Below are 27,747 nucleotides of genomic sequence, written 5' to 3' on the forward strand. Positions count from 1 at the left end.
CTTGGAGAAAGGCAAGGCTAACGTATTTCAACTAGATTCATGATTACTTTATGATATTCGTGTCTTTCATTTTTCTCTAAAGCAAAATAGACCATTAAAGAAAACTCGATCATTTGGTTAATGATTTCTCACCTTTCATCGGTCACCTACAATAATTTAAGGAAGATAGGTTGTTTTTTTACTCATCAGTACATCTTTCTTACTTTTTAGGAATATGCTCAGTTTCATCAAACCTTTACTGGATAGGCACCCGCCTATGTGATCTCTAACTTCCCAGCAGTTGTGGGTATTCCTGCTACAGTCCCGGACTCAGTGAGCTGAGGATACGAACAGGCCCCGGTTCACTGTTGTCCCAGTAGCACACTGATATCAGAAGGAATGTTTCCTTTCCCATCTCAGAGAAGTCATGATGCCATAGGCGTCTGCAGTCAGAGCCCTCAGTTGCCCTTGGTATAGCCTTAACATGCTTGGCACAGTGGTACAGCTTAGGGCAGCAGACTCGCAAGAAGAGGGTACTTCTCCAGTGTAGTGGGTGCTAGAATAAAGGGGAAGGATGAATGGCCATGGAGTTAAGTCTTAGAGGATGAAGAGGAAGGTGTTGCTCGAGGTGGGAAAGCATTGAGTTGGGAGGGCCTGGAACCCGGGGAAAGTTACATCTTCAGGACTCGCAGACAGACTTAAGAGAGTGATAAGAGATGAGAAAAACGAGAAACTGCTGGGTCCAGCTGCCAAAGGAGCCCACCACAGTGAGGAGCTGGCACTTGACGTTCTTGCTGGTTGTGGGGCATGGAATAGGCTCACAGTGTAAGGGTTTCACATGGAAAAGGGGTGGTTTGTGGTTTGGAGGTTTTTGTTTTTCCAGCACAGCTGGGGGTAGTATAGAGTCCATTGGAAGTGACAAGAGCATTGGAACTCTTGGGGTGTTTCAGAAAGACCCACCAGCCCCTGCACAGCAGTGGAGGACATGAAAAAGAAGCACGGGATAATTCTTAAAGTATCACTCGCCGCTAGTCAGCAGTGGTGAATCAAAGTGCTCCTTCCTCCCAGGCCCCCCCAGTCCTGTGGTGGTCTGAGGGCCCTAGCCCACACCCCTCCACACCGCCACTTTGAGGCCACCTTTCAAGCAGGCTGGCAGGTCAGAAATACCTGTCCTTCTCCTGAGGACCTAGATTTGCTAAAACTGCTGTTGCCTGGAGCCAGGACTTTATTCTTTTCTTTTACATGGCAGTTTATTCCCAAAATAAAAGCGAATAGGTTCCAGCTGTTGGAATAAAGCTGTGGTCAAACCAATAGCAGAACAATAGACTTCTGCTTGGAAAGCCTGTACTGTGGAGAACGGGCTGGTATTGAGTTATCTTCACACCCCGTGACTCCTGCCAGGAACAGCCAGTCATGTTCGGGACACCCCGTGGTCGGGGTGGGATTGTTTTTCCTCTGATCCATGACACTGATCATCCAAACCTCAGGATCCAACAAAGCTGAAACCTGGGCTTTTAGAACTTATTTTTGGCAGACACCTGAATTATTTTAAAGTAAACAGTAAAAAAAAAAAAAAAAATAACTTGTCAAAACTAATGGTAGTGCATGGAAAATTACTGTTGTGTAGTGTGAAAATTTAGACCTCTCTTGATTTTATTTGCTGCGTGGTTTTGTAGGCGATTCTAGTTTGGCAGAGGTTAAAGAAGGCAGGACAGACTACATAAATCAGCCCACTGTTTCCCGAGGAGCCGTAGGCGCTGCTTTCCAGAGGGAGAAACATGTTAGGGTCAGCCTGGTAGTTGTAACCAGCTGGCTAGGAGATGTGCGTCGTCCTTGAGGGAGTAAAGGAAAATGTCCTTTTGTATGCCTAGAGGACTAGTCAGATCTTGAGTTGATTAATTTTTAAGTTCCTGGATCCAATTAAAGATGTTGAGCTGTTTGTTTTGTTCCATTTTGAGCATGGCAATGGTAGTAGAGCCTGGATCTGCCGGAGTCTCAGGCACCACTGAACTACGCACCAGACTGTTGTTGGTTTGGTTTCTTATGTCATAGTTTATATTCTCCAGTTTATACTCAACTTAGTTTGACGGTGATAATTCAGACAAAACATGGGTTGTTTTGCCCTACATGTTTCTTAAATTAATTTTCTTAGCACATGAAACAGTGGATTTCATTATGATATTTTAATACACATACATGGTTGTTTACCCCACCACCACCTCCTGCTGGTCCCCTTCTTGTCCCATATAGTCCTCCTTCAGCTTTCATGTCATGTATTACAAATAATTAAGTTGAGATCTGCATGACCATGAGATTTTTATCTAACCTCCCCCATTACACTCTCTTGTTCTACACTCAGTCTTGTTTTAGTGGTGTGGAAGAGGGCTGACTACCAACTGTAGAAGCTGAATTCACTTCTACCTGTGAAGCTAGAGTATGTCTGTGTAAGCAGTCTAGATTCCTTTCTGCTGCTGGGATTAAAAACACTGACCAAAAGCAGCAGTGAGGAGGGAAGAGTGTACTGGCTCACACTCAGGGCACAGTCCGTCACTGAAGTCCACCAGGAGAGGAACAGTGAACCACGAAGAACGCTGGGGGCTGATTCACTCTCTTTTGCTCATGGGCTCCTGCTTAGATAGCTTTGTTACATAGCCCAGGATCGCCTTCCCAGAAAATGGTATCACCCACTGTGGGCTGAAGCCTCCTCCAGCAATTAATGGTCAAAACAGTCCCCCACAGGCCCCTTTGATGCAGGCTTTTCTCTGGTGGAGGCTTTCTTCTCAGAGGCTCTAGGCTATGTCAAAGTTAAAGCTATATGGAATGGGAGGGGAGGGGACGGGACAAGGTAGGGGACTCCTAATCTTTTGCTTTAAAATGCCTCTGTCCTGCTTTTGAGGGGTAACAGGTAAGAGAATCTCAGATATCCCAGGCTACTCACAAACTCAGCTGAAGGTCCACCTTGACTCCCCCAAGTGCTGGGATTACAGGTGTGCACCACCACACCCTGTTTTATACAGTGCTGGGGATTGAACCCAGGTATTTATGTGTGTGAGCCCAACAGTCTTGTTCACTGTAGGGTGTGGAAAAAGTCTCTGCTTCATCATACTTAGGTATTGTTATACATCCCTTCTGGGTACTTTTCTGTCTGCTGTTTGCCGTTAATACAATGAGAAATTGGGAAAGATTACAAACAGTGGGCTGTGAGCGTAGCTCAGGTGGAATGCTTAGCTAGCATGCATAGAACCCAGGGTTTTGTCTCCAACACTGGAGGGTGAGGGAACTGAACAATATTTCATGGAGTATGTTGGTAAAAGTTGCTTGCTATTTAACATTGGTTGATGTTCACCTTTATTCTTAAAAATATTTTGTACTTAAAACTTGGCCATACAGACCTGAATTCAGATCTCCACATCCAACATAAAAGCCAGATGCAGTGATGCACACTAGTTGAGAGGAGCAGCAAATAGAGAGAGGAGGATCACCAAAGCTCACTGACCAGCTAGTCCAGCCAGGCAAGCCCCAGCCAGGTTCAGTAAGAGAAACCCTGTTTTAAAAGATAAAGAGGGGTTGGAGAGGTGGCTCAGAGGTTAAGAGCATTGGCTGCTCTTCCAGAGGTTCTGAGTTCAAGTCCCAGCAACCACATGGTGGCTTACACCCACCCATCTGTAATGAGATCTGGTGCCCTCTTCTGGTGTTCAGGGACACATGCAGGCAGAACACTGTATACATAATAAATAAATCTTTTTAAAAATAGGTAAAGAAAAAAAACAAAAAAATAAGGTAAAGAGAATAATAGAGGAAAATACCCAAGGTCAACTCTGGAAGACACAAAAGTTCACACACACACACACACACACACACACACACACACACACACACACACACACTACAATACAGGATGTATCTTTTCAGGACTGATCACTTAACCTTTTCTGAGGCAAGACTTATGGCAGTGTGCCTAAAATGCCTCTAGGATGAAAAGCAATTATTTGCTTTGCTGGTAACTTTGTATATGTTTGAATCCTCTGTTCTATAGATCAAGTAAAGTCCCTCAAAACATCCGAGGAAGGTGAAGCTAAATGTTACACATTGAAGATAGAATAAAATACCTCTAAAAATACAGTGACCAGCTCTGAGTCCTGTGGGATCACAGAGCCATGGGGGGCGGGGGGTGATCTCAGACATGGCTGCTGTGCACTCCTGAGCCAGTTTTGTGAACAGCTCTCTCCTTCTCTTTCCCTTTTCTACTTTGCAGAGGTTCAAGCAGTTCTCCTCACTGACATTTTAGTTTTCCTTCAAGAAAAAGACCAGAAATACGTATTTGCATCATTGGTAAGCTGAACTGTTACTCTCTTCTCTTCACACCAGCGAGGTCGGGTTAAAGTCTAACCAGCTAGCATTGTTATGTCTGTCATCTTACCTGCCCACTGAAAACCACTTGACTCACGAAAGATTCCTCTGAATAATCTCTTACATCCCCTTGTGGTATTTTTTGTTGTTACTCCGTCCCACTGCAAAATTATTTTTACGTTCCTTCATAATCCTTTTGAATGCCCTGAACACTTTGATGATTTGACCGCAATAGAAATCCTCTTCTGGAATGTGTCCCCCAGATTCATCACACAGAAAACATAGATGGAATTTAAATGGCCATGATCCGCTAATCTCCAGTGTGGAAGTCTCTTGTTCAAATTTGAGTAGAATGATAAAATAAATGCTTATCTGAAAGCTTGAGGGGAGTGAGGAGGTGGTGTTTGGAAACGGGTTAAATTGATTTTATTTTGTTTTTTAATCCATATGCATTTAAAACTGTCTGGACTTACCTTAGGTTAGAGTTGTCTTCAAGAGTGAGTGTCCAGCATGCATGCTTACGCTTGCCTCTCTCCTCTGTCCAGGACCATAAGTCAACTGTGATCTCCTTAAAGAAGCTGATTGTAAGAGAAGTGGCACACGAGGAGAAAGGTCTGTTCCTCATCAGTATGGGGGTGAAAGATCCAGAGATGGTGGAGGTCCACGCCAGCTCCAGAGAGGAGCGGAATAGCTGGATTCATAGCATTCAGGATACAATCAACTCCCTGTAAGTGAGACACCAGGGCCTGCCCTTTCCCTTCTCCTGTGTGACTTCGTGTACACGGGGCAGTGACCACATAGCTGACATCTCAGGCATTCTGTCTGTCTGGTTCATCTTGCTTTCTTTTGCTTATGTCAGGAACCGAGATGAAGATGAAGGGATTCCTAGTGAGAATGAAGAAGAAAAGAAATTGTTGGATACCAAAGCCCGGGAGCTAAAAGGTAAGATGTTGGAAATAGCCTGAGATCTTTATCTGCAGTCTGGTGGAGCTGGAGAGATGGCTCAGCAGTCAGGAGCACTGGTTACTCTTCAGAGGTTCTGGTTCTATCCCAGGTGCCCGTCTGTAACTCCAGTTTCAGAGGATATGGTGCCCCGTTCTGGCCTCTGTGGGCACTAGGCATGCATGTGATGCACAGACATACATACAGGCCTTATACAAATAAAAATAAATAATATAAATATAAAATAAATGAATAGCCGGCTCTAGGGACTATGGATTCTCTGATCTTTGTCCTTGGACAGTGGTGACTTTGTTTATGGCTCATCATGGAGAGTTTGCCATATTTCATAGTCATATCTAAGGTGAAGACGAGAAAGAGATTCTCCAGCCGGTCTCTCCTACTCGTTGCAGTCCTGGCCGCCTCTGTTGTGATAGTCACAGATGAGCTGGGAGGTGGCTCGGGGATGGGGGGTGCTGTGCTTGCAGCACCGCTTAGGGAGGACCCACTGTCCCCCTAAGAGTCTCGTCTGCCCCCCCCCCCCCATTGCGTAGATGACATACTTGAATCCCCCAAAGGCCAGACATCCCAGGGCCAAGCGTGTGTATGCTTAAGGACTGAGCCAGAATGTCTTAGCCCTATCCTTTCTTGCTTTGTTTTCTGTTTGTTGTGAGACAAGATCTTGCTCCGTCGTCCTGGCGGGCCTTGAGTTCTGGGTCCTCTGGCCTCAGCTCTCGAGTGCTGGGACTACACTTCCTCTCTTTCAACACTAGAGCCTGGGAGTCTTCTTGTCTTCACTCTATGCCAGTTGAATTTTCTGAAAACTGCTTTGGGTAGAAATAAGGCCATGAGTTAAACGGATACAGTACCCATAGAGCTTAGTCCTGAAAACTACAAAGTGACACAATTCTGTTGCACTGAAGGATGGGAGAGGAGAAAAAGATGGCTAAGTTTGCACCCACATCTTATCAAACTAGCCTATCAACTTAGTAGCCTGTGATTACAGTGACAGGGATGAAATCTTTCTTAACATTTGCTATGCAGTTGGCTAAAAGTACTACTTGGGTACTAGGGTTGTAGTGATTTCTAAAATATATCCCTTGGGTGCTCACACTCAAAGGGTATATAAATGAGTGACAAGCCATAGATTGGTCTGGTGGGCCATATAAAATACGTCGGATCTGTTCATTCTGCCTCTAAGTCTCACAGAAGTTGTTGCATAAATTACATCTGAAAAAAATTATCTTCCTTCTTAAGGATAGTTATGTGAAAAAGAATTTAATTTGTCTGCCAAGGAGTGGCCGATCCACAGGGTCAGGACTAAGTGACAGGAGCCAAAAGCTTGCAAGTCTTTCAGTCTGCAAAGGAAACAAGGAAATACTACACACACACACACACACACACACACACACACACACACACACACACACACACAAAATTTATTTATATTTTATGTGCATTGGTGTGTCTATGTGAGGGTATCAGATCCCCTGGAAAGGGAATCACAGACAGGTGTGAGCTGCACTATGGGTACTGGGCATTGAGCCCGAGTCCTCTCGAAAAGCAAGTGCTCTTAACCACCAAGCCATCTCTCCAGCCCTGGGAATGCTATACTTTCAATGTAATTTTTGTTTTCAAGTTTTGGGTCCTCAAGAATTGCTTGAGGAAGTAGCGGTGCCACTGGAAATGGACCACTTGGGAGATCCTTAGAATAGGTTAGTGAGAGATGAGTGGGAAAGTGGACAGTTGAAGAAATGAGGTTATTAATCAAAATGCTACTTCCAGCCTCAATCGGAGAAGCTGATCTACAAAGAACAGTGGTGAATGCAGAGACATAGGCCTGTTCAAGATGCTGAGAATAAGTTAGTGACAATTGACTGCTCAGCCCCAACAAAGCATTATACCTCTCCCTCTGAGGTCTGGGAACGTGGTGGATGAAGAAGTGGAAAGAAAGAGCGTCAGGATAGGGAGAAAGGCTGTGAGTGCTGTCTTCTGGGCATAGCATGGTGCTTACGGTCCGGACTTCACAGCAGCTATGGGCCTGCAATGGGCTCATCCAGAGTCAGTCCAGGACAGCTCGGGGCTCTCCCCCCTCCCTGCTGATGGGTCTGGGAAGAAGGGCAATGTAGCCTGAAGTCCCTGTGGAGGAGTTCATTCGGCTCCAATGGATGTCACACAGATGAACCTGGTTACACTCAGTGAGTCTCAAAAAAACCAAACAACAAAGTCATGGATGTAGGAAAACTACTTCGAAACTGGATACTAAGGGTAGAAAAGAAACTAGGGTCATAGAATATGCTTTATACATGTATGAAGTCGTCAAAGAACAAACTTAGAAAAACAGACAAACAAAAACTAGTCAACTGAGGGCAAGAGATGGGACAGAGTGAGAAGGAGAATCCACCGGTTTTCCGAGCTGGATAACCTGGGAGATAAAGACTGCTGACTAAGGAAGAGACTGTAAACTGAAGGTGAATCGGCTGGAAAAGATTGGCTTCTGACGTCACGAGAGCACCCTCTTGGTTGAGATAATTACCTGATAGTTGATTCGGGTCTGATGGTCAGGAAATAAAGTAGGTTTGGGGGTCTTGCTGGGGATCACCAGCGTACAAGAGGCAGCTGACAATGCGTGGGAGCCCCAGGAGCAAAGTGGATAGAGTATAGAGGGCAGGCCAGCTGTGCCATTCCATTGCAGATGGAGGACCCATAGAATGCCCCATGGGAGAAACTGATGTCCTCAGTGCGGCACGGGTAGGAGATTGTTTCAGAAAGGGGGTCCTTGCAGGAAAAGACCTCAAATTAACTCTTAACTCTTTGGATTCTGTAATTAAAGCAGTTGCAGAAAGGAGTCAAAGCCACATTGTAGTGAAGAGAAATAGACAGGAGAGGAGCAGAAACAAAGCACAGACTAGTTAGGCAAGAAAAGAACCCAGGGCAGTTTCAGAGTGCAGAAGCCTGATGCTGTACTGTCTCGGGCCTTTTCATAACCGCCACTAGGGGGTGCTCATCTCTCAGCCATCTGTGATCCCTAGCTCCAGACAAGTCAGGCCCTTTCTCCATTTGCCTTGCAGAACAACTTCAACAGAAGGACCAGCAGATCCTCCTCTTGCTGGAGGAGAAGGAGATGATTTTCCGGGACATGACAGAGTGCAGCACTCCCTTGCCCGAGGATTGCTCCCCAACGCACAGCCCGAGAGTCCTCTTCCGCTCCAACACGGAGGAGGCTCTCAAAGGAGGGCCGCTGATGAAAAGTGCAATAAGTGAAGGTAATTTACACACACCATTGGCCCTCTCTAGCCTGTCCTGGAGAGATTTGCACACTCACGTTCCCTACCAGTGTTTGCTGTTACTATAAAACAAACAGCAGTATAAAAAAACTTCCCAAAATCACTGAAGTTAAATTGTCAGGTAAACATCCTTTCCTGTCACTACCCAAATTAAGAAAGAACCACCGTGGCAGATACCCTGAAAGCCTTTGTATGTCCCCATCACACTTAACATCCTCCTAACGGGAGCAGCTGCCCTAACTTGTATCCATAATCACTTAAGTACTTGCCCCTTCTTTTTAATTTTTAAAGTTACATTAGTGTATTTACCGTGTATGTGCACGTGAGTGGGTTCACACATCCCATGATATGCATATGAAGGTAAGAGGACAACTTGGGGAGTCTGGGACCACCATGGAGGTCCCAAAGATCAGACTCTGGATCATCAGGCGTGGCTCCATGGTGAATGCCTTTACCTGCTGTCTTACTGAGGGTTGTTATTGCTGTGATAAGCACCATGACCAAAAGCAAGTTGAGAAGGAGAGGGTTTATTTGCCTTACACGTCCTTATTGTAGTCCATTATTGAAGGAAGTCAGGACAGGAACTCACACAGGGCAGGAGCTAATAATGCAGAGGCCATGGAGGAATGCTGCTCCCAGGCTTGCCCACAGCCCAGTCTTATGGAGGCATTTTCTCTATTGAGGTTCCCTACTCTCAGATAAGTTTGGTTGGTGTGGAGTTGACGTATAACTGTCCCACATACCTGCTGAGCCATCCCGCAAGCCCACCACCCCCACCCTTGCTGTGCAGTTAATCTTCGGATTAGCTGTTCTGTTTGAACCACTGGTCAGATTTTTCCATATGGTTTGTCAATCACAGCTGATTTCAGAAGCTGAACTTCTCAGACTTGATGGATTTACTAAGATTCCTGTGGTGTTGAAGCATCGGGCCCTAGTTAGTTCTTTTTCTGTGACATAGGAACAGTTGGATAAGAGGATGAATCCTGCAGGAAAGGAGCTTCTTCTGTAATATGCCAGTTTTCAATAAACTGGTCTGTGTGGATCCTCTGGTAGCACTTGCACTATTTTGTACACATTGTCAGGAGGCTGCAGTATAGTTCTGGGGTAGAGCTCTGCATGCCTGAGGGGCCTTGTGTTCAGTACCCAGCACTGGATGCATGGATTTAAACATACTTAATGGGTTCTAGATCACCGAGCAGTTCTCAACCTCATGTAAAGCTCAATGTTCCCCACTTGACTAGTATTCCTGTGGCTTCTAAATCTGTGGCATGGCCTTGCTTGCTGGAGTTAAGCTATTCTTGGTTGTTTGCTGATCCATTCATTTCTTTGAGAATTCTGGTCTCCTTTAATGAAAAGTATTTTAAGATCTTTATTTAGGTACTGCAGATAGTCATTGCTATGAGATTTTTAGTCATTACTATGTTGTCCTTTTCAGTGGACCAAGCTAGAGAGTGGCTTCAATAATGTAAATTCACTTGGATGTAGCGAATCAAATTAGGGATTACAGGTTGCCTTTTTTTAATAACTTAGTCACTTATACATGTCTGTCCTTTCCACATGGGGGTATTCCTTCTCTAGGATACATTATGGAATTAGAATATCCTCTCCTAGGTCAATGAGATGGCCTAGTTTAGGGAAAGGGACCTGCTGCAAAGCCTGATGATCTGAGTTTGATTCCTAGAAGTCATATAATGAAAGTAAAGAACCAGCTGCTGCAAGTTATCCTCTGGCCTCCACACTCATGCCTCCCCTCCCCCACGTGCATGGGCTCACACACACATGGAATAAATAATGTTTTTAATTATGAATACATTAGAAAGTATCCCCCATAGTAATGTCTTAACCCTGCTTTAACACTGGTACTTGTGTAAGAAGAACACTGCTATTCTTGCCAGTATAGTTTGACACACAAGACTGTCTCCCATTCTGCGTTCCTTCCTCAGTAGTTAAACTGTGTCTGCTCATGTAATCTGTCAGCATTCATTAGACTCTGCTCCTAGCCTGACCTGTAGTGTTGGTTCTTTAAAGACACACTTGTAGAACCCTGTCCTTCAGTCAGTGTCCTCAAAGCCCCATCAAAATATTTCTGACTTCTTGATTGATTTGTGCTCCTTCTACTTGAAAATCTGGATATGAAATCTTTGGCTCGTACTTTCTTATCTGAATATGTTAATGATTCTCATATCAAATCATTTTTCCATCCTTCTTAGAGGATAGTAACAATCTGATTTTCTCCATATGAGTTGCGTGTGTTTTGCCTAGGTGCTCAAAGGATGTTTTTAACTCCAAATATTTTTATAGAGTGTGCCATATGGTTGGTAGTTGTGGGCTCACTGTCTATTTAATAACATGGTGACAAATAGTTTTGATTTCAGAAAAAAATGTTCTTGAATTTCAATTCTTTGTATTTTCTCTGTTCTCTGGCTTTGGTTTTCTTCTTCAACCCAGTTGCCATATCATACAGCTTCCTTGCCCAGGGTCAGTATTTGTCACTTTTAATATTCCTTTGCCTACTGCTTAACCCATCTTCTCTGGGGTACATTTCTCTTATGTGTTTGTTCCGTTTTGCTTTCTGTGATTATTTTTCCTGCCTGCTCTGCGTTTCACTTGTCCTACATTTCTAGTTTTTTTAAGCTAAGGCCATGTTTGGGAGACCACATTGGCCTCAACCTGCATCTTCTGCCTCGGTCTCCTGAACTGAGATGGCAAAGGGGCCACTGCACCGACTTTGGTTTTTCTCATTTTGACTTAAGTTCTTTTGTGATTTGCATCATTTCCTCAGTGTGTTTATCTTGTTTGTTTAATTGAAACATCTTTCTGCTGCGCTCTGATTATCTATAGGAAGTTACATTCGTGTTTTCTCATGGGATTTGACGTCCGTATTTTTTACTTGCTCAGTTTTTTTCCCATGAAATTTTTACTTTCAAATAATGTTTCTTGCTAGGCTTTGTGGCACACTCCTTTAATCCAAGCACTCAGGAGGCAGAGGTGGGCAGATCTCTATGAGTTCAATGTCTGCTTGGAATGCACAGTAAGACCATTTCTCAAAAAAAACAAAAACAAAAACTAAACTTAGAAAAAAATAGGCTCAAAAAACCTTTTTAATTATATTTTTATACTGTTTTTATGCCTTACTAAAATTTGATGCTTGTTAAGAGATTTTTTTCCTACCTCTGATTCCATCTGGTTCTTCTTTCTCCCTCACCCCTGTTCCTCTCCTGTTCTTCTTTCCTCTCGCCTTGCTCTAGGGAAGATCTCAAGTTAACAGTGAACCTTAGATTGGAAGATCCAGATGCTTGAGCTTTTCCGGCCCCTGACGCCCACCTGCTCCTGCTAGAGTTACTTGCCATCCTCAAACTGGCTCAATTTTCCTTGGACCTGTATGCTGACTTGCCTCTAATTCTAGAAAGCATACTCCTCCCAGTCAATCACTCTGCCCTCCTGTTCCCTATGGATTTTCAGGCCTTTGGAAGGAAGGGTGAAATTTGTCTCTACATGTCCAGTAGAGCCCAGCTGAAACATGGGGCGGCCCAAGACCCTCTAGGCAGGAAAATTTACCTATTCTTTGGGATTTTCTGATCCAGTCTGTACATATCACATGTAGCCATGACATTTTTTTCCTCTTAATGAAAAATAGAAATCCGCCTGAGTGTTTTGTTTGCTTTATTCCAGTGGAGATCCTCCAGGGTTTGGTGAGCGGAAGTCTTGGCGGCACACTCGGACAGTCCGTCAGCAGCCCTGTTGAGCAGGAAGTCATGGCCGGCCCCATATCCTTGCCCCGGAGAGCAGAGACCTTTGGAGGATTTGACTGTCATCAGATGAATGCTTCCAAAGGTGACCCACCTTTGCAGCTCACTGTGACCTGGGTTCTGGTGGCTCCATCTCCTCTGTCCCTTCATCAGTAAATGTCTTCACGAGAGTCTCAAACACTCAATAATTCCTGTCAGAATCATGTTTGTTTGAGACAATAAGCTTTTTTTTTTCTGCTCCCCAGCTGAGCTTACTGTAGCCAGAGGCCTTGAGCAGCTCTAATCTGAAAATTTGATGTCCAAACTGCTCCATAGTTCAGAATGTTCTGACATATCACCGTTACAAACCCCACACATGAAAAGTTGCACCGAGAACACAAGTGTACTCAGAACATCGTATAACCTTTTTTCCAGGCTGTGTGCAGAAGTGTCTGTGAGACATTCAATAATTCTGTGTCTGGACAGAGCCGCAGCTTCCAAGTATCTTGTTATTACATGGATTCAAAAATCCGAAGCTCAAATAAGGGGTGCTAAGCTGCGTTGGGATTTTGTTTCCTTCTGTTTGGATTTCGTTTTCTTGCTTCCCCATTAGTGAAGCTGTGACTCGTGGCCGAGTGCCACTGAGTGGCTTCCTGGTCTTTTTGTTTGTTTGTTTGTTTGTTTTTAAGTCTTTGGTATTAATAGGATTCAGAAGTATTAATACCCCTTGTCTGTATTGTTTTCATCTGTTGTGCTTTGTTTAGGAGGAGAGAAAGAAGAGGGTGACGATGGCCAGGATCTCAGGAGAACAGAATCAGACAGTGGTCTGAAAAAGGTAAGATTTTCTAGAAAAGCACTCACGTCTGTGAACCTCTTGGCACCTCCTTGGACTTCGTTCGTACCCTTTTGAAGCATCTTTCCTTGATCTGGCTCAGGAATCAGCTTGCCACTCATAATGAAACTTCATTTTCTAGGGAAGCGCATTCTTAGAGCTAACCATACAGTTGAGAAGACCATATTATTGGTGCTTTGGGCCCCCTGGCTTAGAGTGTCCTCTTTACAGACCCGATTCTTCTGGGCCCTGGCAGGACCAGGTTCATTAAACAGCCTGTGTGGCCCCCATGCCATCCTGATCCTGCTCCGCAGGGTTGTTGGGTTGTTTTTTTGTTTTGTTTTGTTTTGTTTTTAGTAAAAACTAGTTCAGCTTCTTCTCTTGATGCCCTCCAAGGAAAGGCTATGGTAGAAAAAAGGAAAGTAGGAAAAAAATGTAACTTAGAAACGCATCGAGTTTTTACATTAAGATTTTCATTTTTAATGCATTTTTGTTATTGTTTTATAGGGTGGAAATGCGAACCTGGTATTTATGCTTAAAAGAAACAGTGAGGTAAGGATTCCTTGAACTATCTAGGATATTTATTGGATTAAGAATATTTTTGTTTTGCTGTTACAAGTATCTTGTGGCTTTAATATTTTATAACTGAAGAGTATAGCTGTACATTTCCTAGGTATAAGACACTGTCTTGATACTTTGCCAGAGTGTTGTATACTATGACTGGATCTCTCTGATTCTCTCCCCACCCCACCCCCATTTCCATATATCATTTTTCGAGACAGGGTTTCTCTATGTAGCCTGGCTGTTCCTGAACTCACTCTGTAGACCAGGCTGTCCTTGAACTCACAGAGATCCACCTGCCTCTGCCTCCTGAGTGCTGGGATTAAAGGCGTGGGCCACCATATAGCTCTGAAGCCTCCTTGGTGCCTTCAGTCTGGGCCCACTGGGTATAATCTGTAGCAGCTTTTCCTGTAGGGGAAAGGATCCCAGTGGCCCCAGGTCTAGCGCCTGGGAGTTAAACCTGTAGCAAATTCTCCTTAGTAATTTCTTAGCCTTACTGAGTTGACCTCTTTGGACCCTTCCTCTCCTGCAAGGGAGCCTGAAGTCCTCCCAGTGGAGAATCAGACCTGGGCTGGGCTGTGTTGCTCCTTCCCTCCCTGGGTTCTGCTGTTACTAAGCCCCACCTCTGATGCCTGTTGGAATCAGCTTCTGGGTCACTGCTGTCTCCTAGACAGGCGCTCATGCTGAGCCTTGCTTTTGTGTCCTGCACACTTACTTGAACCCATGCCTTTCCAGGTGTTTCGCAGGGCTGTTTGCTGCATTTCTTTCTTCCTTGTTGTGTTTATTAAACTCCCGGGAGTTTTGTTTTGAAATTTCAAATGACTTCCTCCTCCCCATTCCCCCCAAACATCCAGAGGATGTTGTTTTGTGTTTGTTGGCGGAGGAGTTTGCTGAGGGACTCCCCGATAGAACCAGGGCCTGGGCCCTGTAGGCTGCTGCTCCGTATCTGTCTCCTGAAATGAGCTGTCAGCTGATTTTCTCCATGTGGCGAGGTCCCCTGTACTTACTGAGGAAGTCTGGGGGGAAATAGTGTGCCAGGCTTCCACGCTGCCACTGCACAGCTGCAGTCCACAGGCTTCCGAGCCTTCTGTTAAGATTCAGTGTGAGCGATGAGAAAAGGTCCCCAGAACTAAGCTTGGCGTAAGTGTTATAAAAAGAAAAATGTAAAGACTAGTAACCGAAATCAAATGAATTTAAGCATAACCCATCACTGAAGAGTAATAACAGTTAAGAGTCTGTGTCTGCCCTTTCCTTATCCATCACATGCTCGCGTGTGTGACCTTCCAGAGGTCTCTCAATGTGTCAGACATTTTCCCAAGACACAGGAGCGCAATGCCTGCCACTAAACAAGCGCATGTCAGCTGCTCCTGTCGCGTCCTGGAGGTGGAGCTCTCTGGTGGTTAATCCCTCTTCTGCTTTTTTGCACATTGCACTTATTACATGGCTCTTTGATTTTCTTCAACACATTACTTTGTGAAAGGAGCTAGTGTGTGTCCATCCATCCTCGTTCTCTTTCCCCAGCATTGAGCACTGCCGTTTTTAAATTGACATTGCAAACGTGTATCTATGTGCTCTGTGGATTGAACCCAGAACCTCAACCGTTGAGCTATACCTCAGTCACTGCATACCTTTAATGTTTTATATAATTAGTTGTTTGTATTTCTTCTGTAAATTGCTGACTTGTATTTCTGTCCTGTTTCTAAACTAGGATATTCCTTATCTCCTCTTGCATTTTCTTCTAATTCTTTTATGATTTTTTTTTTAATTTTATTTTATGTGTATGGGTATTAGCCCCCTTGGTGCCTGCAGAGGCCAGAAGAGGTCAGGGCATCCCCTGAGACTGGAGTCACACAATGTAAGCTGCCATGTGGGTACTTGGAATCAACCCCAGCGCTCCTACCCACCCAGCCATCTCTCCAGCCCTTATGCTTGTAATTTAAATGGGATGTATTGTATTTTTGTTCAGTGTGTGTATGAACCAAGGTTTCTAACTTAAAGTTTTCCAGAAATGAAGACTTTTTTTTTAGAGAAATTGAATATTTTTCCTTTGCCCTTGATTATTATTAATAAACTTAGTATAAATTTTCAGAGCATTCTTTTGTTTTAACTTTGAGGAATATACTATTTTTATGTCCGCCAATTTAGAAAGTGGAAGCTTTGTGTAGTGCTTTTTAATAGATGTATACACATGCGCGCACACACAGATCACTTTAATCTTGGCTGCTTGCATTCAGTTACTCTCTTGGAGTCTTTCAATTTTAAAAGATTTCATTAAAATGTAGTATCTTGTTGTGTTCTGAAGATGTTACAACCATGTGGTGTTTTTGCATCAGAAAAACTGAAATGACTGTTTATTCCTCTGCTAGCAGGTTGTCCGGAGCATTGTTCACCTCCACGAACTCCTGAGCATGCTGCAGGTACCTGTGCCTTCTTTGTCTGTGTGCTTACTCTTTAGAGAACACAGCACAGAGACTTTATTGATCTCTGTCTTCCGGATTTATAAGTTACTTGTTGGCAAATAAGCAAAGATTGGCTTCTGGTTGAGAAAGTGAAGACATTACAGCGTGTGGTCCTTCCAGACCACAGTTGGAGAGCAGCTGCTTGACTCTCGGACCTGCCCGAGAGTGTGGGGCCTTCACCAGAGGCTGTCTCCCCTCAGGAAACCTCCCCTTGTCTCTCCGTGGTGTCTGTATAGGGTGGCGCTCTCATGCTCTTTGGTATTCCCCAGGGACCACCCTCTTTCTGGTCCCTTCCTTTCTTGAAGAATTTGCCTGTCTCCCTCCTACCTCCTCCCTCCTGCACAGCGTACACACTCATCTCACCCCAGAGTACCACCAAGAATTCCAGAAACTGTATGACCAGGGCTAGTGAGATGGTTCAGCAGGTCAACATGCCTGCCTTGACTACCCGAGTTCAGTCCTCACGACCTACATGGGAGAAGGGCAGAACTGGCTCCCACAGGTTGTCCTCCGACCTCCACACGTTCTCTTTGGCACATGCATGCATGCACACGCAAAATAAATTGAAATTTTTTTTTTTTTTGGCTGGGTTTTGTTTATTTTTAATAGTGCTTTGGACAAAACCTTGTACATACTAGGCAAGTGCCCTACCACTAAATTACATCTCCAATCCTTTGGTTTTACAATCCAGTCTTACAGTGTAGCTCACTGGCTTTGAACTTGCTGTATAGCCTAGGGTGGCCTCCAGCTGGTAATTATCCTGCGAAATTATTTTTTAGCTTAAAGAGAAAATAAATAACCAGGCCTGACAAAATTGAGTTCCCCTATCTTTGACACGGTTTGAGAACTGCCCAAAGTTGCCCTGGAGCACAGTGTTGTAAGACCAAACCCTTAAAACAGGAGAGGGGCGTCATTCTGTCCCCATACCCTAGTGTGGGGTCAGGGAAGGATCCCTGCAGGTGGCTTTTCTCCTGGGCCTGAGTTGGTGGCATGACTGTCCTCTCTACCGTGACAGGGTGTTGTGCTGCAACAGGATAGCTACATTGAGGACCAGAAGCTGGTGCTGACAGAGAAGGTCCTGACAAGGAGCGCGTCCCGCCCCAGCTCTCTCATTGAGCAGGAGAAGCAGCGGAGCCTGGAGAAGCAGCGCCAGGACCTGGCCAACCTGCAGAAGCAGCAGGCCCAGCACCTGGAGGAAAAGCGCCGCCGGGAGCGGGAGTGGGAGGCCCGGGAGCAGGAGCTACGAGACCGCGAGGCCAAGCTGGCCGAGCGGGAGGAGACAGTCCGCCGTAGGCAGCAGGACCTGGAGAGGGACCGGGAAGAGCTCCAGCAGAAGAAGGGCACCTACCAGTGTGATCTGGAGCGGCTCCGGGCTGCCCAGAAACAGCTGGAGAGAGAACAGGAGCAGCTGAAGCGGGATGCAGAGCGGCTCAGCCAGAGGCAGATGGATCAGGACCTTTGCCAGGTACCTAAGAGCCTGTGCCGGGCCAGGAGACGGGGAGGGAGGGGCATCCTGCTGTGGAGACCAGGCCGTGACTGAGGGTGATTACAGGAGCCACGTGGAAGAGAACCGAGGAGAGATTTCGTGTTGTACAGCAGCTTTGCCTTACCCTGAACAAGGGGAGGAAGGGAGTCTCACTCGAGGAGATTGGGGAGGGTGGCAGATGTGTTGAGATCGTAGCACAGAGACGTCAGTGGGTCCTTGAAGCTAGCAAACGCTTTTCTCAGCCACCAGCCTGGGCCAGAGCAGCCTCAGCATGCCTGAGAGAAGAATAGCAGTTAGCACTGGTCCTGTACCCATGGTGGATCGGGCATGTGTCCCCACAAATAGGAAGCGTACCAAGGATAGAGGCGCCTTTCCGACCTACATGCCTGTGGTCACGAGACAGCAAGATTAGCTCTGCTACAGGATCCTTCTGTTGAGAGGATCAGCGGAGGTCAGAGACAGGTGGAAGAACCCAGCCAGTGATAGAAGGTGGTCACAGATGCTGTCTGAGCAGGCCTATTCAACACCTGCACTCTGTGTAAGGCATGGTTTGGTTTGATGCTCTTTCGTGCTCTTCTTTTCTCAGTAGCTGCTGCTTGTTCAGGAAGGCTTTCTGTCCTTCGACATGCTGAGTCTCATGCTACTGTAAAGAGATAATGTGCGATTGTCCTGGACCACGGGCACTGGAGGCAGATGGATAGTTTGGTAGTGCGCGCATCTCCCTGTCTTTCAAAACTGCTGTCACGTTGCCCTTTAATTGACCTTGGACCCTGAAAGGAAATTGATGTCTGCCAGGGTCAGGCAGTACTGCCTTTTCAGAAGAGCTTCTCAAGTCCCTAGCAGGGGCAGCCAGTAGTGGCGCTGCTGCATTTTCTAGCAGAAGGGTGGATCCACTCACACCCCAGGAAAATCAGCAGGATTTTGACAAGGGAGGGTTGGTTCCCAGACAGCAGAGAACACAGGTGGGATATGATGCTCTTCTGGAATGAACGCTCAGGCCAGGTCCATAATGTCTGCCCTGAAGTGATATCTGCACTCTTGTGTGAATGGGTCTTTAAATGGGCCGCTATCCTGCTTCTCCAAGGAGTGGGAGTTCTCTTTTGAGTTACCTCATCAAAGATAGGAATGACATCAGTATTGGGCGTGATGCCTTGAACATGCTCATAGACAGTACCTGAGAAGGAGCAGTTACATGCAGTCCTGATTACAGTACGTTCTTCCGAGTGTGGCTGCTGAGATGCTGACGGCTTCACATTTTAAATGCCTTCTCTTGGACATACGCAGGTTTCGAATAAACATGCCAGGCTGATGCGAGTCCCGTCCTTCTTGCCCAATCCGGATGAGTTCTCCTTGCCAGCTGCCCCTTCCATAACCAAATCAGGGTCATTGGACTCAGAACTCTCGGTGTCTCCTAAAAGGAACAGCATCTCTCGGACACACAAAGACAAGGGGTCTTTTCATATACTGAGTTCAACGAGCCAGACAAAAGTACCAGAGGGGCAGAGCCAGGCCCCACCCAGCACCTCCACTTCCACCCGCCTTTTTGGGTTAGCTAAGCCGAAGGAGAAGAAGGAGAAGAAAAAGAAGAGCAAAGGAGGCCGCGCTCAGCCTGGTGGTGAGTTGTCCCCGTGGCCATGGCGTCTGCATTCTACAAGAGAGGGTAGTGAGGGACTGGGAGAGGACAAAACAAAACAGGTCAGGTGTACAAAAGCCAAGCTGCCCCCGCCCCCTGGGCCCACCTGCTGAGAATACTTGCTGCAGGAGTATCCGTGCAAGGAGATGACCCAGTTGGTAAAGTGCTTGCCATTCGAACATGAGGACCTGAATGGGGACCTGTCCCCAGAGGTGGGAGGCAGAGGCAAGAGAATCCCTCCCTGGAACTCACCCACAAGCTAGTGGAGTCACATTGGTGAGCTCCGGGTTCAGTGAGAGACCCTGTCTCCAAATTGATAATAATAGTAATAATAATAATAATAATAATACGCCTCTGGCATCCATGCACGTGGAGACACGTGGAAAGAATGCTTGTCCAAGGGCTGGAGGGATAGATGACTCTGAGGTCGGAGTCACTGCCCTTGCAGAGGGCTCAGCTTCAGTTCCCCACACCCACCCAGCAGCTCACAACCACTTGTAACTCCAGTTTCAGGGCATCTGATCACTGTGGGCCGAATGTGTGCATGAACCTGTTGTACATAACTTTGTACATGCAGGGAAAACATGCATGCTGCTTTTCAAAAAGTTTGCTTGTGCAATCAGCATCCAAGACCCAGTGTTCTGTGCCTCTTGCGTGAGGAGTACAGGTTTTATTTCTGGAGCATTCTCCCAACTGAGGAACTAACTCACCTAATGGTAGTCATCCAAGCCCTCGCTATCTTGCTAGGCTTACTCTAGTAACCAATACAGTGGCAAGATTGGGTGTTGACCTTCCAGATGTATAAGCAGATCATCTGTCTACTCATTTCCCTGGGAGAAGTTAGGAACTGGAGCTGAGAGGTTCTCTAGGGTGCTCACAGAGCCTCCTTGTTTGGATCCCACATTGTCCGGGATCCCTTGCTGTGTCTGCCTTCACAGTAAGACGGAACTCTGGCTTCTGTGTGGGAGATTTACATTCCTTAGGCCTATTCATAAACATGAACACTAGTGCTGTGTGAAGGTCAATCACTCTGCAAACTACTCAGTATGGGCCAAGAACCCCAGTCACCTGTCTTAACACAGAAACTTGGCAGGATAGGAAGTGACGTCAGAAGAGCTGTGTTTTCACTCTCGGTTTCGCGGTTGCAGATGGTCCTGCTTCGGAAGTGTCAGCAGAGGGTGAAGAGATCTTCTGTTGACCCGTCTCCTCTGCCGGGGCAGCCACCCTCCAACCCTGACCCGACAGCGGTGTCGCTGCGGCACTCGTGCGGCCCCTGAGCACGAGTCTCTTACACTGGACGCCCACTGCCCCTCAGCGTCCAGTCCTCCTGAGCTATCCCGGGTCCTGGACAAGAAAGACAAACAGCTGCGTGTCGGGGCGGAGAAGGACGCCCAGACTCCACTTCCCCCGTGATCCGTGACTGCCCAGGACTTGGGTGGGCCTGGCCTTACTCAGGGTGTTCCACTGAAAGTAGTGACCCTAGACGTAGGAAATAGTTTGGGACATGTCAGGATTCCCTACAGGCTCCAAGAGTTTCTCCAAGTGAGGTCTGAAACCCTGCCTAGTCTTTGGGGGAATACAACCAGAACCCAAGAGCAGATAGTGTAGACTTCATCTGCGAACAGTGACCATCTGCATGTACACACAGAGTACGCCAGCTATGTGCACATCAGGATAGCCTAGGTCAAGAGCAAGCGCCTGACTGGCCAGGTGGCGTGTGGAGATACAGTATTTGACCCTGCGGTCCTCTGAGATCGGGTCCCTTGAAACAGCCCCTGCGCACACACCACCCCTCTTTGTATGTATCCCTTGTTTTATTTTAGGAAGAACAACAGGATGTTGGTGAAACCAGCGAGAGGCCTGATGTGTACGAAAAGCAGGTAGTCTGTACCACCTGGATCTCTATTCTAGGCTGAACTAACTATCTCATACTTCATATTCAAATCAGGAAGAAACATACTGCTGTCCTAGGTGCCTGTCGAAATGCTCTGGGCACAGAGGAAGTAGAGAGGACTCGTCACCACTGTCCTCAGTATGACACTTTCTAGTTGTTACTGGACCTTCCTGTGGGAAAGCATGCACCCTGTTGGTGCTCCCAGCCCCCTGCCCAGGACTAGTCTGTACCCTGAGGCCTCTCCATGCCCTGCTTTAGGATTACTGGCTGAAAAGTAGATTCAGGTTCAGGAGTTAAGTCTGTCTGGTGGTTTTGCCAGTACAGACAGGGAAGCTGGCCCTGAAGCGTGGCTGGGTGCCCTCTCTTCGGTCACGAGGCCTCCTCATAGACGGTTTTCAGATGCAGTCTGCTTGGTTGTGCTCTTACCCTGGAGCCTGTCTCTCCTCTCGCCCTCCATCTCCATATGTTGATCTCCGCATGCTTGAGGCTTTCACCAGCTTGTGTGTGCAGGGCAGTTCATTGGTAACGTACCCTCGAAGGCTCGCGTACCTGTCCCTCGGGGTACTCCCCATGAGGGGTATGCTGGGGTCTGTACTTCACACGTGGCCTTGGGTTCCTGGTGTCACCCTCCAAAGCACGGGGCTTTGAACAGAGTTGTGCAGAGACAAACCTGTGACTTGGTGCTTGCTGATACCCTGCAAGCTGGACTTGCAGATGCAGATATTTATCTTTCAGTTTACTTGAAAGAGTTCTGGGTGAGATTTGTTAGCCTAAATTTGTTTTATTTATTTTGTGTTTGTGCTTTGTTTTTATTTTATTTTATTTTGAAAGTGAACCAGTACTGGCCCAACAGTTTGAACCATCTTCTCAGTACAGAAAATGAAGTGTCTGTCCAAGTGCACAAAGGTCCCAAGGGGAACTCGAGGGTTGAGGTGGGAACTGTACCCTTCCCGCCCGGGCCCTCCTTTTTTTTTTTTTTTTTTTTTTTTTTCCATAAGGAATGTGTTCGTCCTTCTTTGGAGATTTTAAAAGTTGCCCATCGGCTACCTTTGCCTCTTTTTGATAAAGCCAGTTTGGCTCTTTAAAGTCTGATTTTTTTTTTTTCCTGCTAAAACCATGATGTACTTCCCTCAAGAACCTTAATAGCAAGAAGTTAGTTGCTTCCTCCTCCAAGTCCAGACTGCTGTCACAGCAGAGCCTGTTGTGCCCCGACCCCCACAGGGTTTGCCTGGCAGTCCTGGGCCCTGCCTCTGAATGCCCCTCGGAGAAGCTGCACCCTTCCACAGCAGAGGAGCCCCTGTGCTAGGAGGGAAAAGGTCTGATTGCCACCTAGACTTGCCAGCCAATCAGACCAAACCCTGCCCTCTTCCCTGTGCAGAGGGAGGCTAGTGACTCCTCCAGGCTCCCTGGCATGCCCAGTGAGCCACTGCACACCCCCGGGAAGCTTCATTCCCGCCCTCAAGTGTCCTCCCAACCAGGTGCAGGAGTTGCATTGGTTGTTTTTAAAAACCAATTTCACTTCTACCCCCACTCCCCAAAACAATGATGAGTGACAGTTGGGAGAAGTTCAGGTCAAAAGAAAGTAATCCGCTGAGTTCCCCTCAGCTGCCCAGCCTCCTCCAGGAAGAGAACCTTTTGCCAAGAACTGGCCTGCCGCACCGCCCGGCCCCTCAGAGCCTGCTGCACTTTGGGAATTGCTGCTGTACCTTTGCTTAGCAGGACCCTGGAGATGGCTTCAGCCAAGTCCACAGCCTTCTGTGGGATTCTCAAGGAGAAGGGTAGTTTTCCAGGGGCCAGGACTGTGTCCTGTCCTGTTGCCTGTACATCAAGCTAAAGAAATCGCTGCTTTGGGGGACACGTGCAAATTGGCCCCAGCATTGTGGAATCCAGTGAACTTTCTAGAAGATTGTATCTCCTCTCAAAAATTATAATCATCTCAGTAGTTGTCGCCCCATCTGGGTGACATGTGCACTTTAAATGACCTCTCATCCGCTGGCTTCATTTTTGAGACAATCAAAGGTGTTAACTGTTTTCTTAGAAGATGGGGAGGGTTAACATAAAAGCATGCCAGCATGTCCCACCCTACCCCTTGAGAGTCACCTGCAGGGAAGCCCTCCCCAAGATTGATTTTTCGAAAGGTACGAATTGAATCTTCTGGGGGTCACACCACTAACACTGTCCCTATCGAGTCCCTCCCCGCCCCCGCCTTGGTTTCCTTCACTGCCTCGTATTAGCAGTAAGCACAGATGTTGAACTCCTTGGGGTGATGTTAGCGTGCCCAGGCTTAGGAAAGGACGGAACCTTGGCCCGTAGGCCAGAGCTCGCTCAGAGTCGCTCTCTATACAAGTCTTTAATGTTTCCTTCTGTCCCCGAGGCTCTCTTGGCAAGGCTTTTGGTGTTTCATGGGACTCTGACCTGTGCCCAAAAGACAGTCGTGGAGAGTGGGCTTCCGTGCCTGGACACCTATGCATGGGTGCCCCTGGGTGAGGCAGCGACCCTGGCCATCCCTGCAGAGACCGAGGGCACAGTGGGTTTGGCTCCTTGTCTTCTTTCACGTAGCATAACATTCCTAGTTAACCAGAGCTTCGGAGTCTGTCGCCTGCTGGCCAGGTCTAGAAATGCAGAGTATTCTAACGCTGCCATCTAAGGGGGGAAAGGCGGCAGCTGAGGCCTTTTCCTGCACTCCTGATGACGACGTAATTCGTCAAAAGATTAACAGGTCCTGAGTTACTTCTCCATCTCATTAAGGTGTAAGGTGGGCGGCTCCCACCGCTTCAAGTGTGTCCTTCCTGGAAACCAGACAGGTGCCACTGCCACAGTCCCGCCACAGTCCCCGAGGGCCTCTGCGGGCAGCACAGACCTATGCCTTAGACCCTCTAACGTCAGCAGCCCTGCCCTGCTTGCCAGCTGCTGGCATGGGCCTACCCAGTCGGTTTGTCTCAGGTTCCCTCCTGAGGCCTGGGCGCTACAGAAGGTGGGCAGGATACACCTATACCTCTCTTCTTGTTGTCTCCAAATGCTGTATGAACATTTCTGTACTAAGCCCTATGAAATAAAAAGTTGGGTTAAACCCAAGCACTGTATAGTAATTTGTAATTATGTATAAAAGTGAAACAGTTTTGAACTGTAAAGATTTTCAATGTGTTTTCTGGAAATTTGCCACAACATACTGGCTTTGTATTTTATTTATCATCCTTTGTAGTTACTGGCTTCAGACTCTTGTAAAGTCCCCCTCAGACCTTTCAAAAATAATAAATTTCCCTTGAAATCTTGATCTCTGCCATGATGTATTTGTGGTAAAGAAGTATTCCGCTCCCCACCCTGGCCGGAGCCATCTTCCCAGGAGAGCTGTTCCTGTGCCGGTGGGATCAGGGTGCAAGGAGGAGAAGGAGGCCTTCCACGCCCAGCAAAGCCCGGAGCCAGCCCCACACCTCCAAGGGTCACTGAACCCATCTGCCCTAAGTCAGAGTCCAAACCACACTTCCATGAAAATCAACACAGAAAAGTTCAGGCTCCCATGCCATCAACACACTACATCCTACTTGACTTCTGCCCGATCTCCCCTCAACCCCAAGCAGCTGCTGCAGAACTAAGAGCAAGTCCTGTCTCATGGAACACTGCAAGGGGGTGCCAGGTATGACTGGCTGGTTCACACACACAGCACGGGCTGCTTGCTGTCCCCAGCCCTGGCTTACTGCTGCTATGAATCTCATCCAACTGGATCAGCAAAAAGACCCTTTAGTCCCTCTGGATGCTAGGGAACTATATACCCTTTGGAGGTACAGAAGCCATCGATGGGCAAAGCTCCTTGGGATCCCAGCTCTGCCCACCTCATTCCCAACAACCAGCAAGAAAAGAACCCTGCCGGGCATGAACTTGGAAGCGCATACATTTTTGAGCAGAGGCATGTGTAACCTTAGCAATCATTACCCCACCCGCCTCAAGTCCCTGGGATACTCGCCCCCTTTTTAACATATTCTGCCCCTGACCCTCATTGTGCTCCAGCCCCTCTCCCGCGGAGCAGCCAGCTTGGCTCATCCGTCCCACCCTAGTGGGTCAGGACATGCTCAGCCTGCTGAACAGTGGTTCCCATGGAGCCCCTCACCTCCACTGTAGCTGGTTCTGCACCCCAGACAGACTTTTGTCTGGAAATCAAGGCTGATGGGGTGGGGGGGAGCACCACACAAAAACAGGCACAAAGCAGAGAGCCCCAAGAATCCTGGGTGGCCATTCAGTGGGGTGGTACACCCCTGCTGACCCCCTAAAGGGAGCCGTTGTGCATAGGACCTTCCACCACAGCACAAACCTGATGTGTGACAGTGGCCATTGCTGTTGGAAGGTCCCCATCCCAAGGGACTGCCCACGGCAAGGGTAGCCAGTTGTGTCCTTCCTATAAGGGACTGACCTGCAGTGAAGGCTCTGCCTGGAAAGCCAGTGTGACTGGCCCACACAGCCAAACAGAAACCTAAGCCCACAGTGGGAAAGGGGCATTAGGAAGCCCCAACGACTAAATATCCAGGGAAGAAAGTGTGCACATGAAGAGAGGCAGACTGATGTGCCTGGTCTTAAGATTTCCTTGACAGCAACAACAGAAGAACCGAGCCTAGAACCACTACCTGTGGTACATACAGCCCAAGGGCCTGGAATCTTCCGCTTAGTCCCAAATGTTCTGCCACCCCAAGAGTGCCCCTGAGGCCTTAGAGTGCCAAGTGGTGACAGGGAGGGACCTGGGAGGGAGTGGTGCGTGCCCCAGACTAGAGGAATGTGGGCCAGGCACCTCCCGCAGCCAGCGCCTCTCAGGGGTGGTCGCCAACAACTCCCTCTTTTCGCAGCGGCTCCGCCATCCCTGGGTATCCAAGTTACAGCTCCCTCACCTGCTTTCATATGGTAATTACTCCACAAAGCTGTAATAGTCTGGAAGCCCGGGCTTCTCTTGGCAACTTCTTCCTGGGAACAGTCTGCCCAGCAGGGAGCTTCTTGAAACAGCCAGCTGAGAGAGAGCTAGACCTCCTTTCTCTGCTTTGTCTTCTGGGAGCCGTCCTGAACTGGCCACCCTGCCCAGCCTCCGAATGAAGTGGGGCCAGGACCACCTCAAGCCATGATCCCAAGCTTTACCTACATTCCTCCTATCCAAAGGAGGAGGATGCTCACCTGAGCGGATGTTGCCTGCCCTGATGAAAGCCCAGCGAATGGTGAGAAACTGGAGGGCCAGGCTGGTGTACCATTCTTTCCACGCGACCACAGAATGAGTGATGGGACAGTGCAGACTGGACCAGAGAGACTGGGCACAAACCAGCCCTGCCCTGTCAGTCACAGCAGCTGACCTGGAGTGTCGTGGGATATTGTGATCGCACTCTGACACACCCGAGACTGCCAATAAAGTTTGGCAGAGGATGGAGTCAGAGGACGGAGCTAACTACTAGCTGACCCAAATTAGCCATAAAGGCTTCGGAGGACCAAGGACGTATAGAGAAATACAGGAAGGGATAGGGAGGGGATCGGAAAGATGCTTGACCTTTTGGGGTTGAGGGAGGAGCGAGGGAGGAGGTCACTGGTCACTTCTCTGCCACTTCCCTAATCAATCAGGTTTTTACCCCCATATCTGATTCCCGAGTTTTTATTGATAAGGAATAATTAAATAAATGCTTGCTCTGGACTCCAATGCAGGGCACAAGATCACGAGGCAGCCGCTCGCCCGGCTTTGCAGCCCACCCCCTGAGTCACCATGGCAGCCGGCTTTCCCTCCTCCCCCAGGCCCTCCCTGCAAGTCTGGGGTTTTCCCGGTTCTCTGCAGCGGCTTCAGCTGCCACGCATCCCAGCCCCAAACGCCACAGGTGGCTGGGCGCCAAACGCCTCAGGAGTTAGCTGCCCACTGCCAGCCGGCTCTGTCATTCAGGCAGCCTGTGCCCTCACTTGCCACTTGCCTGCTTCTTCCAAATGTCTCCCTGTGTCCAATTTTCAGATGGCTCACTCCCTCTCCCAATGGGTTGCAAGCTTCCCCTGGACCCTCTCCTCAGGCCACTGCGGCACTAGGTCGGCTGCCTCAACACCCGCTTAGGCTTTTACTGCTGCTGCCACCACCACACACTCTCAGCCCCCAGCTACACGCAAGCCCTTGGCCAGTCCGTGCACCACCCACATTCTCTGCCCAGCCATGTGATGCAGCAACAGCTAGCCTCATACTTCATTGTCATCATCAGCAGATCTGGTGAGGCACCTGGGCATTCTTGTTTTTAAAAAATAATTGATTTTTATTTAATGTTAATTGGTTTTTGCCTGCATGCATGTCTGGGGCCCTCTATCATTAGCATTAACACGTATCAGATCCCATACAGGTCTACGAGGCCCTCTAGCACAAGATAATGATGAAATTGATCAGCTATTGATAGGAAATGTGCTTGAAGAATTTCATAAGAAACACATGTTAATAGCAAAGATTTGAAGAAAGATTTTTCTATCACTTGGCAACAAGCCATGGAAATTACAAAGAAATGTCATACTTGTTTTTTTGTATAACCAAACTCCATTACCTGCAGGAAGTAACCCAAAAGGTACTCAAAGAAATAAAATTTGGCAAATGGATATGCTTCATTTTTGCA

General features: G+C 47.5%; 1 protein-coding gene across 13 annotated transcripts in view; it reads left to right on the forward strand.

Annotated features, from left to right (window-relative positions):
• The window catches only part of Akap13 (A-kinase anchoring protein 13), a 302,662-nt gene extending 278,240 nt beyond the window's left edge, over positions 1–24,422 (forward strand). For 12 of the 13 annotated variants that reach the window (XM_076545251.1, XM_015996510.3, XM_042278208.2 and 9 more), the window contains 11 exons: positions 4,235–4,311; positions 4,875–5,056; positions 5,189–5,271; positions 8,340–8,534; positions 12,228–12,389; positions 13,048–13,118; positions 13,623–13,667; positions 16,043–16,093; positions 17,151–17,600; positions 18,906–19,236; positions 20,403–24,422. In XM_076545251.1, coding sequence (XP_076401366.1) covers positions 4,235–4,311; positions 4,875–5,056; positions 5,189–5,271; positions 8,340–8,534; positions 12,228–12,389; positions 13,048–13,118; positions 13,623–13,667; positions 16,043–16,093; positions 17,151–17,600; positions 18,906–19,236; positions 20,403–20,452 — 1,697 coding nt within the window. In that variant the 3' untranslated portion in view covers positions 20,453–24,422. The remainder of the gene's footprint in view (positions 1–4,234; positions 4,312–4,874; positions 5,057–5,188; positions 5,272–8,339; positions 8,535–12,227; positions 12,390–13,047; positions 13,119–13,622; positions 13,668–16,042; positions 16,094–17,150; positions 17,601–18,905; positions 19,237–20,402) is intronic. The other variant, XM_076545208.1, reaches the window with a different exon arrangement.
• The last annotated feature ends 3,325 nt before the right edge of the window (positions 24,423–27,747 follow it).

Source organism: Peromyscus maniculatus, chromosome 1, assembly GCF_049852395.1.
Source record: "Peromyscus maniculatus bairdii isolate BWxNUB_F1_BW_parent chromosome 1, HU_Pman_BW_mat_3.1, whole genome shotgun sequence".
In the NCBI taxonomy this organism is placed as follows: domain Eukaryota; kingdom Metazoa; phylum Chordata; class Mammalia; order Rodentia; family Cricetidae; genus Peromyscus; species Peromyscus maniculatus.